At 38.6% G+C, this 18,744-nt stretch overlaps 1 protein-coding gene across 1 annotated transcript; it reads right to left on the bottom strand.

The window, feature by feature from the left end:
• Positions 1–17,135: 17,135 nt before the first annotated feature.
• Positions 17,136–18,331, bottom strand: LOC145125470 (protein LURP-one-related 10-like). The gene is made up of 3 exons (XM_079060929.1): positions 17,976–18,331; positions 17,661–17,891; positions 17,136–17,501 (listed from the first exon to the last, which is right to left on the bottom strand). The coding sequence occupies exons 1-3, from the start codon at positions 18,207–18,209 to the stop codon at positions 17,277–17,279; spliced, it is 690 nt and encodes a 229-aa protein (XP_078917055.1). The 5' UTR covers positions 18,210–18,331; the 3' UTR covers positions 17,136–17,276.
• Positions 18,332–18,744: the final 413 nt, after the last annotated feature.

The raw sequence follows: 18,744 nt of genomic DNA, 5'->3' as shown, positions 1-18,744 counted from the left end.
GAAATATACGTTAAAGAAGTAGTCTCTCGGCACGGTGTACCAGTCTTGATAATCTCTAACAGAGATGTTCGTTTCACTTCTCGGTTTTAGAATAAGTTCCACGATGAGCTGGGTACCCGATTGCATATTAATACAGCTTATCACCCTCAGACTGATCGAAGAATGAATAAACTATACAAACTCTCGATGATATGTTAAAGGCATGTGTACTTGACTTTGGTGCAAGCTGGGATATATACATACCGTTAGTAGATTTCTCGTACAACATCTACCATTCCAGTATTAGTAGACCTCCCTTCGAGATGCTTTATGGGGGGAAGTTTCAGACTCCCATATGCTCGGGAGAAGTTAGTCAGTGAGTCATGGGAAGTACTGATGTTGTAAGCAAGACTACATAACTTATACAACAAGTTTGAGAAAGATTACAAATTGCCCAGAGTCGGCAGAAGAGTTATGCAGATCGACGCAGTTCAGATCTTGAATTTCTAGCTGGAGATCTCGTACTACTCAAGGTTTGTCCATGGAAGGGTGTCATTCGGTTCCGAAAGAGGGGCAAGTTAGGCCCTAGGTACATCAGACCCTTTTAATTTATTGCTCGAGCAGGTAAGGTCACCTTTCGTTTGGATCTACCAGGAGAACTTAATCAGACCTACAATACCTTTCATGTTTCCCAATTGAGGAAGTGCATAACGGATTAATACATAATTGTACATTTGGAAGATATTCACGTATATGAATGTCTGAAATACATAGAGAAACCAGTAAAAATCCTAGATAAGAAGACAAAGACCTTATGCAATAAGGTGATCAGTCTAGTGAAAGTCCATTGTCAGCACCGGAAAGGATCAGAATGGACTTAGGAACGAGAAAAAGAGATGAGAAGTAACTACCCAAAGTATCCACCATCAAGAATAAGGCACTTGGAATGCTATTTCCTTATTTTAATACTTTGTTCTTTAATCCTCTAACTGCTTAACAAAATAAGCACTAAAGGAAGACACAAAGGGAAGCTCAAAAAGCAAGCAACAAGATTGCATGAGAGAGGAGGAGGGAGAGCTAGATGATATCAGCCATGATGAGAGAAATAGAGAAGAATTGCATGGAAGAAAACTAGCCACTTTGCAAACCTCTACACTCCTTTATATACTACCATACATGGTCAAAAGTTACTCTATAAAATACTATAAAGTATTACCTAGTAAAATAAGCATGGGGAGCATGGGAGAGAGGTTGACAAGCAACCTCCCATGCCTCCCATATTTCCGGCCAATGTGTAGAAATAAGACAGAATGATTTGTCTAGTTTCTCTAGTTACATAAAGGTAACTAATAGTAAATAACTAGTAAGTCTAAGGTTAGCAAAAATGTCCAAAACTTTGTTCATGACTTATTAAATCATAACATATGATATAATAACTAGTTATGCTCTGTTTAATTATTATTTTCACAAAAACAATAATTATTCCCTAATTAAATACAAGAGTTAATATTATTTATAAATAATCATCCTAATAATAAATATACAAAATGTGCCAACTTGATATAGGTGTGACCCTATAGGATCATATGTTATTAGCAATATCACTCAATAATGATTCTTCAGCATATAGATCCAACACAATATGTTTTTAGAATATTAGTAATACACGTTTGCTGCCGCCTGATGCTTATATGTACTAAGTTGAATACATATGATTTGTATAATGGGTGAGTGTTTTCATTACTCACTAACTCTTAGGCGTACAATTGCTACTTTATGTTTTTAGTTGCAGGTCCTTCAGGTTCAAAGGGCAAGGAGCTGACATGATTGGGATATCTAGACATTATCGGAGGGGCATGCCATCAAGTTTATTCATTCCATATTACGTTATGGTTTTCACAACAAGACTTAGTTTCCAAAAAATTTACTATGATTATGTTGATGTGACGTGAAAAGACAACTTCATGAGTTATGAAGGATCATGAATAAAAACTTTTGGTAAAACCTATACTCTGATTTTCAAAATTTTATGGTTGGATTTTTTAGATGTTACATTAAAAATATGTGATTTTAATGTAAATATACATTTTAAATGTAAATAAACACATGAAAATACAGAATAAAAATATCTATTGTAAATAAAGATATGTATTAATTTCAATATCTTTTGTAATTGAGCTCTTGGTAATTAATGGTTGATATGAAACTTGCTAATTGTTTGAATCAATGGTAGTAAATCAACCTTATAATTATAACGTACGTTTTCACTTTTATTTTTTATTTTAGTTTTTTTGTTGGTTAATCTGTTTATGATGAGTAATTTGATGTTGTTCGATTTTAGTGATAAATTATAATATTTAATATAACAATTCATATTTCATGTAGTATTTGTCATGTATTTTGTCTTATCACTACTAAAATATGTCATTTTAGTGGCATACAAAAAGTGTCACTAAAAATCCACAACACATACTACTAAAACCCCCAACAAAAATAACACTAAAGGCTTCTTATCAGTGACACACATATTAAGTGTCACTATAAACGCTCCTACTAAACCCCTTTAATGACACTTTTGTTGTTATCGATGTAGTTTTTCGGCTTTTAGTTACACTTTTTTATTTGTCACAATAGAATAAATCTTTTTGTGACATATAATTTGTGCCATTAAATGCTCGTCCGATTAAAGAATTCATGCTACTATTAGTTATATATTTTAAGATTTTAATGAAATTTTTTATTTGCAACAAGACCAAAAAAAAATTATGACATATTTGCATCGGTAAATACGCGTGTGATTCTATAATTTGGGCTAGTTATATCTGCATAAAGTTTATATGTAACATAAAACAAAATTAATATACATGTTAAAGGCATAACATTGTTATAAACAATAATATATGTGAGGGAAACAAAATTAATATACATATTAAAGGCATAACATTGTTATAAACAATAATATATGTGAGGGAGGAGTTGATGAACAGTACCCGGCTGAGACGGTACTGTTCATCAGCTTAGTTTTTATTTTACACATAAATGGTCCCTGGATTTTGTTGAGCTTGGCAGTTTTGGTCCACTTTTGATTTGATTTTTTTTGGTTTGTGTCGTTTCTAAAGCACGAATTTTTAACGTCTTAGGCGAAGCCCTAGATCACCAACTAGTTAATAATTAAATAGTAGCACGTAGATAATAATAAAAATTTCATTCTTTCAGACGAAACAACCAATATTTTCTTTTTCATTCTAATAGAATAAATAATTCCATTCTTTCTACAACTTCAACATAACAAACAAACACTACCTAAAAGTTTGATTTTGGATTCGGATTCGAGCAAGTTCGATTTTGGTTTTGGATTTAACTTTTATGTTTGATTTTGGTTTTGGATTTGAGTTATAGGTTCATGTTTAGATCTATTTTAGATTTATAGTTGAAAATTAGGTAGCTTTGTGTTGACTTTGGGGTGATTTCTATGTACTGGATATGTGGTTGGAAATGGTGTCCGGTGCGGTAATTGGATAGTCCTCATCCATATGGGGTAGGAAGAGGGTTAAGGTGTGGTGACTCCCATTTCAAACAGTATAGTAATAATATACTTTATTTAATAATAACTTAAATAATAAAAAATTAACCAAATAAAAATATATCATTAAGGGCAAAATAGTTATTTTGTGCCAGAGTCTAGAACAAAAAAATAATAAGAATAAGAATAGTTTGATTTAAAAAAAAAAGGTAAAAGATAAAAGTAGAGACTACCCTAAACCACCTTCATATAATTTACTCTAATATTAAATAAACCTTAATCACTTGGGTATCTATGTTAACCCATTTAGCCTCATTTAACCCGATTAATAACTTTAGTTAGAACCCAAATAAGGGTGTTTGGCAAATGAGCATATTAACTTATTAGATGTTCCACGCCGCTATAAGTTAAAAATGTGTTTTCATAAAAACACCTTATAGCGGTGTAAAACCACTAATAAACCATTTTTTTCATAAGTTACATTACTCTAACTTAGCTTATAAGCTAATAAACTAATAACTTATAAGCTAATAAGCAATAAGTTTTTTTTGCTATACACCTAATCAAACAAATTAAATAAATAAAGAAAAACAAATTTGAATTCAATTTATGTTTTTTGTTTTAATGAAAATCTAATTACAAACAAACTATATTAATTAACTCATTATTAACCGGGTTAATACCGTGAAAACCACAGTTAAGAAAAAAAAATTATTGATAATTTAAAATCGTAATGACTATTCATAGATTTGTAAAAATTTATTAATTTATGAAGATATAAGTTTTATATGTAAGTTTATAATTATTACTTAAAACTAATATATACATTGTCATGAATATCCGATAAACGTTCATGATATTTTACAATGCAATATAAATTTGAATAAAGTCAAAAATAGAACACAATCATTGTGAAAATGATATTGTCATCTGATGAGGGAGTTAGGTATTTCAAAATTTGAATCGATTTCCAAAATTAAGATGAAAAAATTAAAAGAAGTTAGTGCATTCTCTATTTGTTGGTAAATTATTGGATTTGTATCGGTAAGGATGAATGATAAAATGGTAATTACTTTTTGTAGTGGAAGATTGGAGGAGACGATTTGTAGTAAATATTGATTCTTTTTATAGAATAAGAAGATTTTGCCTTTTTATTTAATGAAGTTTTTAATACTTAGGAATCCTACTTTTAGGTGGGTTTGTTTTCGTTTTTGCTACATCCATTAACATATTTAACAAGTTTCGACCCTTTGTTAGAATCAACAATACATCACCTAAATTGAGAATGATTCTAATTAAGTTAAAACTACATACATTTACATTAGAATAATTTAAACCATACCACAAATAGCGAAATATTTCTCTTATGCATTTCATCAAGCAAGTGGTAGGCAAAAGAAGATTTCCAAGTTAACAGACATACACAGGCATCTCTAACTACAAATTCAGCAAATATAACTACAAATCGAGCAGCAATACTTCAAATGAGAAGGGAAAAACATGGTTTCTCTATTGTAAGCATTTCATCATTTACAGAAAAATTGGAAAACATGAAAAAAACTGTAACACCTCAAATTTTAAATCAATTTTTTTTCTTTTTTAAATTACCAAAACAATGTTCATAAGCCAAGTCAAAAAAAAACATAAGTGTTAAATACAAATCATCATCACAAAAATCAAAGTCTCTCAGACTCTCCCAGTAACAAATTTCTCAGCAAGTGTGTATAATCAGACCTTCGCCTTCCCGCGATCCACAGAAGTACCTGAAACACATATAATCAACAACTATAAACACAAAGCTTAGTGAGTTCCCCAAGATACCACATACAACACATCATAAAAAATAGTCATGAGTTATCAGCAACCCTAGGGACTATCATCAGTCCCAATAGGCAAACAACACACCTTGTGGGTTATCAGGAACCCTGGAGACTATCCGCAGTCTCAGACTCACATAACAACATACACAACAATAACAACAGTTAGACCTAGCTGGTCATCACAAATATAACTATTCTACCACATAGGTAAGAATAAGTGAGTAGACTCACCTAATACTGATGACAGATAATTCTCACACCCGAACTGTCGGAGCTAGACTCCGCCTAATAACACAATAATTAACCCTAATTGATAATTAAGGTCCACAACTCAACTCACGAGTCTAAATCTCACCAGTAAGCCCCTTAGGGACAAAATATCATTTTTCCCCTCCCATGGTCCAAAATCCTAAATCTTGACCATATGTCAAAAGTCAGGGAAAGTCAACTACCTAGCGCGTACGCTAGGCATACTCTCTTCCTATGCGGGGTGTACTCAAGAATCAGGCGGGATCGGGGACTCACTTGGATACGCTAGGCGTAGCCAGTAGTATGCGGGGTGTATGTCGTCTGACCCAAGAATCACACCAAAAAGGTCTTAATCATTAAGACATGCCCCCAAACACAGATCTGAACTTCTTAGAATGTCTTAATCCATAAAGTCTAAAACTTTAAGCCTTTGCATGGATAAAAATAACTTGAACCTTAAAACTCTAACTTAATCCACACTCAACACCACCAAAATCTTGTATGGCTAGAAAGGGACCATCAACGAACCATTTTTATGAATCTACAAGACCTAACATGCATGAAAGGACAGCTAATATGCTCTGGAGTTCCCTATACTCATAAAGGTCCAAACTTGGGACAAAAAGCTCATAAAAACTCATATATGGAGATCAAAAAGGAAACACATCAAGGTGTAGACTTTATAGCTTCAAAAGATGCACAAGATGAAGTAGTTTCTGGATCTACAAGCTTGCAAGTAACACCTCCTTCTTCACTAGCCTTCTTCTTCAAAAAATGAGCACCAAAATCACTAATAAGCTTCAAACTCTCACAAACAAGAATTAGAATCGAGATTAGGGTTTTTGAGGGAAGGTGGGTGATAAGGAGTGTCCAAGGGAGGCATAAGGTGGATTAAATACGGGAGCAAACCCTTAAAATTAGGGTTTGGAGGCTAAGCTAGTATGACCTACGTACCATACATACGCCAATGTACTAGCAGGGTTTCCGCGATCCGAGTCTGGCACAAGTACGCTACGCGTACCTCTCGCACACCCAATGTACGGGTTGAATTGTGATTCTTTAAACAATGAGGGACCAAATTTGCAAACCTTAAATAAACTAAGGGAAAAAATGAAAATACCTGAAAATCGGATGTTATAGTTCTCCCCCACTAGAATCAGACTTCGCCCTCGAAGTCATCCTCGGGAAACAGATCAGGATAGTGCTCGCGCATCTCGGACTCGGGCTCCCACGTCCACTCTGAGCCTTTCCAGTGTTTCCACTTAACTTTGACGAAGTTCACTACCTTGTTCCTCAAGGTCTTCACTCTCCGATCAAGAATTGCCACAGACTTCTCGATGTCATTCAGGTGATCATCGACCTGAATGTTCTCCAAAGGGACCATAGCTGTGTCATCAACTATACACTCCCTCAACTGGGAAACATGGAAGGTATCATGAATCTGCCTCAACTCCTCCGACAACTCCAACCTGTAAGCCACCTTGCCCACACGGGCCAAAACTCGGAAAGGGCAAATAAACCGGGTGTAACATCCTCAAAATTCAAGCCAATTTAAAACTTCTTAAATCATTTAAAACCAAATAGTTATTACAAATTGTTTTCAAAATAGTTTCATGTCAGAGTATCCTAGAAATCAAATCATAAAAACATGAGGAGGTGCACGATCACGCCTTCGCCTTCCCGCGATCGTCTGAAGTACCTAAAACAAAATCATCAACTGTAAGCCCGAAGCTTAGTGAGTTTCCCCCAAAATACCCGCACAACATATAACACACATATATAATAACAACATACTATGGGCCCAATCAACCATCGGGTTGGAATGCCTCCATACTATGGGTCCAATCATCATCGGGATGGTATACCCTCGGCCCATAACCATCGGGTTGGAATGCCCTCATACTAAGAGTCCAATCATCCTCGGGATGGAATACTCTTGGCCCACAACCATCGGGTTGGAATGCCCAGGTATGTTGGCTCATGCTCAAGCGGATGCCTCAACCACCAATCAAACATGTGCACACATATAACATAACCACATAACAGTCTACAGACAGTTAAGTTGATCTACAAATTACTAAGCATAGAAACATCCTATCTACTAGGATACCGATCTAACATATCATAATCAAATAGAAACATCCTATCTATTAGGATACCGATCTAACAGATCATTACTGTAACAAAACAGGATAACAATCCAAAGGGTCGGCCTTGGTGCCTTAGAACCTTGAGTATAGTGAGGAAAACTCACCTCACAAGTAGCTAGGATAAAAATGTCAACTTCCAAATACAGCTCCAACTCACACACCTACAGTTAGCATGGAACCAATTCTATAAATCCCAAATTACCAAAATACCCTTGAAGTCAAACTTGGTCAAAGTCAACAGTCCAAGTCAACAATCCTTGTTGACCCAACTCGTCGAGTGCACCTAGCAACTCGTGGAGTTCCTTTAGAACTCAGAGACCAAAAACCCGAACCAACTCGTCGAGTTTCCCAACAACTCATCGAGTTCATGCGGTGTCCAAAAGACGGGAAAACCTTAACCAACTCGTCGAGTCATCTTACTGACTCACCGAGCCCATGCAGAAACAAAAACATGCAATCTTCATCTGAATCGTCGAGTTGACCATGCAACTCGTCGAGTCCCTTCAGTCCATTTCTCATTCAGACGTTTTTAAGCTACCCCAAAGCTCCAAATTGTAGATATAGCTTCCTAAGGCATAGTTACCACGTAAAGTTGCAAACTTTACGTGCATGCAAGGACTTAAAGGTCAAAACCAAGCTAAGGAAGAGGTTTTTAGGGAAGGAGAATGCCATTACTTGCTAAAGACTAGAACTTTATGACTACAAGGGGCTAGAGGAGTCCAGATCTGAAGTTACAACTTCAGATCATGCCCAAAACCAGAAATAACTCCACAACAAACTAGAAACATCCCTAAACCTTTGCATGAAGAGATCTAGCTAGAGAGAAGTCAAGGTAACGACTTGTTACCTTCAATATTATGCCAGGATGAAGTAGAAATCAGATCCACAAGCTTCTCCTTGCTCCAAGCTCCTTAGACTTCAATCTCTCTTCACAAAACCCACCTTCCAAGATTCTTAACACATAAAAATGGAGAGTAGGCATGATTAGGGTTTTTCTGAGCTCAAGGGGGTGATAAGAGAGCCAGAGGGTGGCTAATGAGCCTTTAAATAGGGTGCAAAACCCTAGAAATTAGGGTTTCACATTCCAGCTCCAACTCGTTGAGTAGGTCCCTTAAGTCACGTGGCCATATCTGATTCTACACGACGAGTTGGGGCATCCAACTCGTTGAGTAGGCCTTTTAAATATGAATGTAAGCTGTAAAACTTATAAGTGGGAGTCGGGGTGTTATACTGGGGGCCCAGCTTGCCCCGCTTTTTGAAGAAAATAACACCCTTCTAGGGTGATACCTTCAAAAACACAAAATCCCCCGCCTGAAACTCTAACTCAGAGCGTCGCCGATCCGCATAACTCTTCTGGCGGCTCTTGGCCGTCAACAATCTGTGTCTAACTTGTTGGATAAGATTGGTCGTGTTGAGCACTATCTCTGTGCTCCCTATCACTCTCTGTTCGACCTCACCCTAACATATAGGAGTCCGACACCTCCTCACATACGAAAGCTCAAAGGAAGGCATGCCAATACCGGCATGATGGTTGTTGTTGTAAGAAAATTCAGCCAACAAAATATAGGAGTCCCAGCTCCCATCAAAATTAATGATACAGGCACGCAACATATCCTCGAGCGTCTGAATAGTCCACTCACTTTGCCCATGCGTCTGCGTATGATATGTAGTACTGAAATGTAACCGGGTACCCAACTCCTCGTGAAACTTCTTCCAAAACCTGGAAGTGAAACGAACATCCCAGACTAACACAATGGAAGTCGGAATCCCAAACTGAGCCACCACCTCTCGGACATAAATCTCGACAAGCTTTTCTGTTGAAGAACCCTTACTTATGGCCAAGAAATGAGCACTCTTCGTCAAACGGTCCACTATCACCCAGGTAGTATCAAAACCCCTCGCAGTCTTTGGTAATTTTGTAATAAAGTACATGGTGACCTGCTCCTACTTCCAAAGTGGGAACTCTAAGGGCTGCTACTTGCTATGAGGGCGCTGGTGCTCAGCCTTGACCTTCCTGCAGGTCAAACATCGTTCTACAAACCAAGCCAAATCTCTCTTCATACATGGCCACAAGAAACTATGCTTCAATTCGAGATACATCTTGGTAGCCCCTGGATGAATAGAAAATCTCGACTTGTAGGCCTCCTCAATTAGTATCCGTCGGGCCCCACCATCATATGGTACCCAAACCTACCTGTGAAGAGTCAAAATCCCCTTGTTGTCGATATCAAAAGCTGAAATCTGCCCAATCACCCTATCACTTTTCCGATTCTCTTCCTTTATGGCTTCCGAGTGCGCTTATTTAATAATTTCCAAAACTAGGGTCATCACAGTCATCCTCATATACACATCCCGAATCGGGGCACTAACCGCGCTCCGGCTCAAGGCGTCGGCCACCACATTGGCCTTGCCTCGATGATACAGAATCTCGCAGTCGTAATCTTTCACCACATCCAACCACCTCCTATGACTCATGTTCAGTTTAGGCTAATCCATAAGATATCTCAGGCTCTTATGATCCGTGTAGATGGCACACAGAACACCATAAAGATAGTGGAGCCAAATCTTGAGGGCGAAAACCACCGCCCCCAAATCCAAATCATGAGTGGGATACTTCGCTTCGTGAGGCTTCAGTTGCCTCGAAGCGTATGCGATCACATGTCTCCTCTGCATCTACACGACACCCAACCCAACAATGGATGCATCACAATAGACCACGAAATCCTCAACTCCCACAGGGAGGGCAAGTACTGGTGCCTCACACAGTCTCTGGCCGAGGGTCTCGAATGATTCCTGCTGCTCAAGCCGTCAACTGAACACAACATCCTTCATCATCAACTTAGTGAGAGTAATAGCTATCTTGGAGAAGTATCGAATGAATCTCCGGTAATATACCGCCAAACTGAGGAAGCTCCGAAACTCAGATGGAGATCTCGACACCTCTCACTGCATCACAGCCTCTATCTTGGCTGGATCGACCAAGATATCGTTCTGGTAGACGAGGTGTCCCACAAACTGAAGCTCGCGCAACCAGAAATCACACTTGGAGAACTTCTCATAGAGCCTCTCCATCCTCAAAACTCCAAGAATCTCACGTAAGTGCTCCTCGTGCTGCTCTCTAGTCTTCGAATAGACCAGAATGTCATCGATGAAGGCGATCACCAATCGATCTAACATAGGCAGGCACACCCAGTTCATGAGATCCGTGAACACTATCCGTATGTTTGTGAGCCTAAAAGGCATCACCACGAACTCGTAATGTCTATAGAGAGTTCGAAACCCTGTCTTCTGAATATCCTCCTCTCCCACCCTCATCTGATGGTATCCAGACCTCAAATCAATCTTGGAAAACCAAGACGCCCCCTGCAACTGATCGAAAAGATCATCAATCCTCGTCAATGGATAACAGTTCTTCACCGTTAACTTGTTCAACTCCCGGTAATCAATGCATATCCGGTGCGAACCATCCTTCTTTCTGACAAAAAGGATCGGTGCTCCCCAAGGAGAACTGCTCGGAAAAATAAACCCTTTTCCTAACAACTCCTAAAGCTGAAAGGAGAACTCCTGCATCTCAGGAGGTGCAAGACGGTACGGTGCCTTCGCAATCGGCACCGCACTCGGGATCAGATCAATCCGAAACTCCACTTTCCTCGTAGGAGGCACACTCGGTAACTCCTCAGAAAAAATAGCGGGGAAATCGCATACAACAGGAGCATCAGAAATGGGAATCGATCCCTTCTCCTCAACTCGAGTATCCACTACGTATGCCAGATAACCCATACACCCATGCTGCAAACTCTATCTCGCCCTGGCGCCAGAACAGAAGGTTGATCCCGACCTAGTACCCTCATCGTAGATGGTCAGCACACCCCCACTAGGATCTCGAATCGTTATCATCTGACGCTCACAATCAATTAGAACCCCAAACCGACTCAACCAGTCCATGCCTACGATCATGAAAACATCTCCCATCGCAATAGGGATAAGATCTATCGGATAACCAACACCAAAAATCTCTAAAACACAACCCCGATAGATATCAGTAGCGGAGACCGGACGCTCATCGAGAATAGAGACTCTCAAGGGCCTGCTCAAGGCCTCCCGCACAATACTAAAACCCTGACAGAAAGATAATTAAAAAAAATACCGACTCGCACCCGATTCAAACAGCACAAGCGCAGGTACAAATTTCACAAGAGAAGTACCTACACGATCGATAACATAAGCAACATAAATAAATTAGCAGAATAATAAAGAACACATACCAGCCAAGAAGTCAAGAGCTGCTTGGTCCGCCTCCGCTGTCAACTGAAATGCTCTCCTTCGATCCCTCGGTGTCTCGGCCTTCCCCTATCGGCCATCAGTAATACACAGGGTCACGGGGGCCGACCTTAGCCGCTTTTTATGCAAGCTGAGTACATTCAGACCTCAAATGACCCGTCTGGTTGCAATTGAAGCAAACCCGAAATCCCTTGGGGCAATCCCTAGCCAGGTTCCCCTCCTTGCCACATATGTAGCAAGCCGTCCCTTACCGACAGGATCCCTCGTGTCCCTTGCCGCACTTACCGCAAGTGTGGCCCTTCTGGTCTCCAATTCTCGAGTCAGCGGGCTTGGGCTGCTTAGTCACCGGCTGCGACTGGAATGGCCTCCGATCTCACACCTGGGTCTCCCTCTCCTATCTAGCCTGGGTCTCCAACTCAATCTCTCTCCTCATGGCATTGGTCTTCAGCTCATCCAATGTTTGATATGAAGTGTTCGCCACAAACTCACGAATATCCCTCCTAAAAATACTCAAATACTGACTCACACGTGCATGCTCAGTAGAGACGTGCTTAGGAAAAAACAAGGCCCTCTCATGAAACATCCTGGTGATCTCAGTCACCGTCTTTGTCTTCTGCTTGAGAGACAGGAACTCTTGGGCCAACCTCTCTCGCTCTCTCTCAACCACCGGCACAAACTCATCTCGGAACATCTCAGTAAATCTCTCCCAGGTCACCACAGAACACTCTGCAAGAGAATAATCAGCTGTCACAAACTTTCACCAATCTTTCATTCCTAAGTGAAGCAGGTTCAGTGTGAAACGAACCCTCAGATTCTCCGGACAGGAGCAAGTGTAAAAACATCCCTCGACGTCAGAAATCTATCTCATAGCAGCAATCGGATCCTGGGTCCCATCAAAGTCGGGTGGCTTCGTGTTGTTGAACTCCCAATACCACAACACATCACCCCCTTACGACCTCGCAACAGTAACCGCTGCAGTGGCTACGACAACAACAGCCTCAGTCACGGCGGCATAGCGCTCGTCAAAAGTCTCAATCATCATGTTCTTCATAGACCCAAACATCTCAGAATAGCCCCCTAATTGTTGCGGCCACCTCAGCGGCAACAATTCTGCAGATCTCATCATCACTAGCCCTCGGCCTCTCGGGGTCGCTGGAGCCGGAACCTCGGGTAACCACCATACTGAAACACACAAGAAAACCATCAAAATCAGGCTAAAGTGCATACACAACACCCATACACTCCTACAAGTTCCTTAGTTCCTTAAGATTTATTTTGAGCCGCGTACGGGTCTGGTGCTTTCAGTAGTATGGGCCCAATACTACCTTCCACACCAACTCGTATTTGTCTCAAGTCATCCTCTCAAGACCCTAAGTCACAAGGACTCTATTGCCTTAGATCAACTATACACTCGCCCTGCTAGTTCATTAGAACCACGACTAAGCATCTAGACACTGACTTTAGACTGCTCCCCAGCACTGCTCCGCCTCACAAGATCTCAGTTGTCCTCGCCATTTGCTTCGCGCATGCCAATTGTACACAATACGAGACTCAATAGACATTTGAATAAATGACTCTACCTCAAATCCAAAGCCAAACAAGGAACAGGAAGAAAGGCCAAATCGGGTATTCTGAGGCTATAAAATCCTAATTATGTACAATTACACAGCATACACCAAGCAAATAGCAATGACAGAGTCAATATCATAAAAGCAAATTCGTCGGCTAAATGCATCACAAATCAGGCAACACTATCACCCTATTCCTGTAGGATCCTTAGCCTACCACTAACTAGCATGCAATTATATCAGCTCATAAATATCAGCTCTACATTACTCATAATATAAATTGAGGTATTTTGGGAAACTACCGCTCGGGCTCTGGTTGATTGTACACACTGCTTCACTGGGATTTTTCTTCTGCAAAAATCTTCATTTCTTTGAAAAGATTTTATGAAAATCTTCAGATCCTTAGTTTTAGTTTGGAATTACCCTAGGGTTCATCCAAATCCCTCAAACTAGGGCTTTGATACCAAATATTAACACCTTAATTTTTAAACCATTTTTTTCATTTTTAAATTACCAAAACATTGTTCATAACCCAAGTAAAAAAAACATAAGTGTCAAATACAAATCATCATCACAAATATCAGAGTCTCTCAGACTGTCCCAATAACAAATCTCCCAGCAAGTGTGTATAATTAGATCTTCGCCTTCTCGCGATCCTCAGAAGTACTTAAAACACATATACTCAATAACTATAAGCACAAAGCTTAGTGAGTTACCCAAGATACCACATACATCACAACATAAAAAACAGTTATGGGTTATCAGCAACCCTGGGGACTATCAGCAGTCCCAATAGGCAAATAGCACACCCTGTGGGTTATCAGCAACCCTGAAGACTATCTGCAGTCTTAGTCTTACACAACAACATACACAACAATAACAACATTTAGACCTAGTTGGTCATTACAAATACAACTATTCTACCACCTAGGTAAGAATAAGTGAGGAGACTCACCTGATACTGATGACATATAAATCTCACATCCGAATTGCCGTAACTAGACTCCGCCTAATAACATTATAATTAACCCTAATTAATAATTAAGGTCCACAACTCAACTCACGAGTCTAAATCCCACCAATAAGCCCCTTAGGGGCAAAAAGACCATTTTGCCCCTCCCATGGTCAAAAACCTTAAATCTTGACCAAAGGTCAAGAGTCAGCTAACGTCAACTGCCTAGCGTGTATGTTGGGCGTACTCTCTTCTTATGCAGGGCGTACTCAAGAATTAGGCGGGATCGGGCTCTCACCTAGCTACGCTGACGTAGCCAGTAGTACGCGGGGTGTACGCCGCCTGACCCAAAAACCACACCAAAAAGGTCTTAATCATTAAAACATGCACCCAAACACATATCTGACCTCTTAGAATGTATTAATCCATAAAGTCAAAAACTTTAACTCTTTGCATGGCTGAAAAGATCTTGAACCTTAAAACTCTAACTTAATCCACACTCAACACCACCAAACTCTTGCATGGCTGGAAAGGGACCATCAACCAACCTAACATGCATGAAAGGACAACTAATATGCTCTGGAGTGCCCCATACTCATAAAGGTCCAAAGTTGGGACAAAAAGCTCATAAAAACTCATCTATGGAGATCAAAAAGGAAACACATCAATGTATAGACTCTATAGCTTCAACAGATGCACAAGATGAAGTAGTTTCTGGATCCACAAGCTTGCAAGCAACACCTCCTTCTTCACTAGCCTTCTTCTTAAACAAATGAGCGCCAAAATCACTAATAAGCTCCAAACTCTCACAAACAAGACTTATGCTCGAGATTAGGGTTTTTGAGGGAAGGTGGCTGATAAGGAGTGTCCAAGGGATGCATAAGGTGGATTAAATAGGGGAGAAAACCCTTAAAATTAGGGTTTGGAGGCTGAGCTAGTACGCCCTACGTACCATACGTACGCCCAACGTACTAGTAGGGTTTCCGAGATCCGGGTCTCGCACAAGTACCATGCGCGTACCTCTCGTACGCCCAACGTACAGACTAAATTGTGATTCTTTAAACAACGAGGGACCAAATGTGCAAACCTTAAATAGACTAAGGGCTAAAATGAAAATACCTGAAAATTAGATGTTACAAAAACCATGAATATATAAAATCCGAAAAAAAATTCATACACAGACATACATACACATTTAAAAAAAAAAAAAAAAAAAAAAAAAAAAAAAAAAAAAAAAAAAAAACTATATTCTTCGTGGTTGGCATAATTCATATGTATTGTAATGTGGAAGAAGGATATACTGACCTCAATTTTGAAATCGATCATGAAAATAAGAAACACCCACAAAGTACTTAGAGGCATATATGTAGCAATCGATTTCAAAATTGGAGACAATGGTTTGCTTATTTCTCATGAATACATGGAATTGATTGTGTAGTTGCTTAAATAAATCCGGTGAAATTGAGGAAGATAAAGACGTATTGATTTGTTAAACTAATTGATGATTGTATGGAATTGTCAAACTGCTAGTCTATGATATATTAAATTATCACGGAAATTTAAGTATTAACTACTAAGGCTAGCTATAGAGTGTTATATATTTTTTACCAGCGACAAATCTATGTGGACAATGTTACCCGCTATAAAACAACACCTTGACTAGTATTTTTGCCGGTGATTTTCATCTGCGTACTATTACCGATCACTTTGATGACGGTGAAGAAGGGATGTGCATGATAAGCTTGTACAACTAGCATCACATAAAATACATTAATTTACATGGATTTTATTATTTTTAATTAAAAAAAATGGTAGACAAGGATATTACCACACCATACTCATACACAAAAAATTATAAGAATTGTAAAAGTTAACATGGCACCTAAGTGACATAATTTTGTCGTTGCACGACACCCTTTAGTCCAAGTGGTTTTGAAAACATCAAGCCGAAGGAACCGAACATATATACAGGTTAATAAGATAGAGGTTATAAAGGTAATTTAATTTTATTAACCAATATAAAAAGAAATGTTATGTGACGGTTAAAAGGATCTTTTATTAGAATAGAGATATTCAAAAAGTAACTTATATTTGAACATGACACAAAGTTGAACATGAACACAGTCATTTCGTCCAAAGCTTTCTTCAAGTTTACGTCGTTACTAGCAACAGACAAGTGAACTAATTCACCAAAATTATCCAGTTCAACTCCACATATACATTGCACCCAACATGTTTTGGCCAACCTCACATCCCATAGTATTGACTTTTGTTTTTGGCAAAAGAGTACCTTAACGTTTTATCATGTTACACACTTTGGACTCTGGTAGCAGTTTCCACATTTTGTCAGTTTAAAACCCAGAAGGTTACTTTTAGAAGTTTTCATTCTTCAGGATAGATTTTGTCCACTAACTTTGTTCTTTTTTACTATATTACAAGTTTTGGGAAGTCATCCAATAAGATTTCGGTTGGATATTTTGTTATCTATTTGGATAATAACCTTTACTTTCTGTTTTCTATTCAAGAGACACACATTCACATCTTGCTATATACCATTTTGTTGCTAAAAAACACAAGAGAAACATAGAGTAAAACAACGTGGACTGTAGGGACTTAAAACAATAGGAAGAATTACTCCAAATATGTTTAATACAACATCATATATGCGGGGTAAACTATACATGAATCTATACACGCATTGATCCATCAAGGAATTCAGGAATAGAGAAAATAATGCAACTAACACAAGTACTACTATATAAGAAGTACTGCAGGAATTAATGTAGAAACAACAAGACCACCCACACCTCTACCAACACCCAACAAAAGTTTCTCTTTTTTGTCAGAGCTTACCATTTTCATAGCCTCAACAATCGCTATAAGTGTGGCCACAAACGCATGATCCACTTTGGGACAAATGGTCACCATGAATTTGCCCTCAACCAACTTTGCATTCACGGATGATTGCAGTTTAGACATCTACATGCAATAATAAGTCCATTAGTTAGTTTCAGCTTGAGCTTTAAGTTCATGAAGTTAATTACCTATTCTTTTCAGTTATACACACATGCATAACTGAAAAGATGGAAGGAAATATACTAGAAATTAAACCAAATAAAAGGTATGAGAATTAATTACTTGGGCTATTGGTGTTAAAGTATCTCCCACATAAATACTGCAGTTTCTCTTGGACCAGCTTCCTTTGATCTTGAAATCACAAACATTATTACTACCGGTTTTGTTTGCCAAGAACACGTGAACACTGGTCTTAATCTGGATCATGTTAGGTGTTTTTGCACTAAATATTATATCCGATTTACTTTTACTGTCACCTCTGAATACATTCCATCGGTGGTGTTCAGTCATGATCTGGAAGATATTAGATATATTGGTCTATTTAAAACCCCAAACAAGAAAAAAAACATACATATTAAAGTTTGAGCGTTAAATCACCTTTTCACGGATCACAGCGATGGGTTTGTCATCAACATCAAGTAGCACTCTCTGATGGTGAAAGAATGTGTCGCATGGTTTCACTTTGAACAAGATTTTATGGTTGATATCAGTGATCACAAGGTTTCCGCGTGAATTTGTATCAACTATAATATCGAATTGATATGGTACCATGAACTGAGACCCTATCACAGAAACTGGACAAGACAAAGGTGCATAGCTTGCTTGAGCCATCTTCAATATACAGACACAGAGACAATGAGTGAAAGGCTTTTAACAAGATGTGAATACCCCCTTTGACCGATTACTTTTCTGCGGTTAGGAAGTTTGTGAGAGGAAGCCTCCAACATGGCATTCTTTTAACAAGGTCTACCATCGTCTCATATTTGGTAAATTGACATCGACTGATCAACACCTACATATTTTTATTCCATGTGGTTGTTTTTTAAACAGGTCAATGGAATAAGAGTTATTGTTTTTTGTTTTAGGAAATATATATATGATCATGTTGTATGGATAATTAATGTCAACTACTTTATATCAAAATATATGTAATTGTTTATACGGAATTAAGGTCGTATTTGATATGTATAAGCTTGCTAATCTTTTTGAGTTTATTGCAATCTACTATCTCTAAAAATGTTGAGGATTCTGCAACGTTTGGATACAAATTTATAAGTGAGTAATTTCATTTGGAATAGAATCAACAGATTTTGTTGTCAGCGGAGGACTGTGTTTTGACTTATGTTCATCTATAACTTTAAGTTTC

This window comes from Lactuca virosa, chromosome 7, assembly GCF_052849685.1.
Source record: "Lactuca virosa cultivar CGN04683 chromosome 7, Lactuca_virosa_CGN04683_v6, whole genome shotgun sequence".
Taxonomy (NCBI): domain Eukaryota; kingdom Viridiplantae; phylum Streptophyta; class Magnoliopsida; order Asterales; family Asteraceae; genus Lactuca; species Lactuca virosa.
This window is presented reverse-complemented; position numbering and strand designations above follow the sequence as displayed.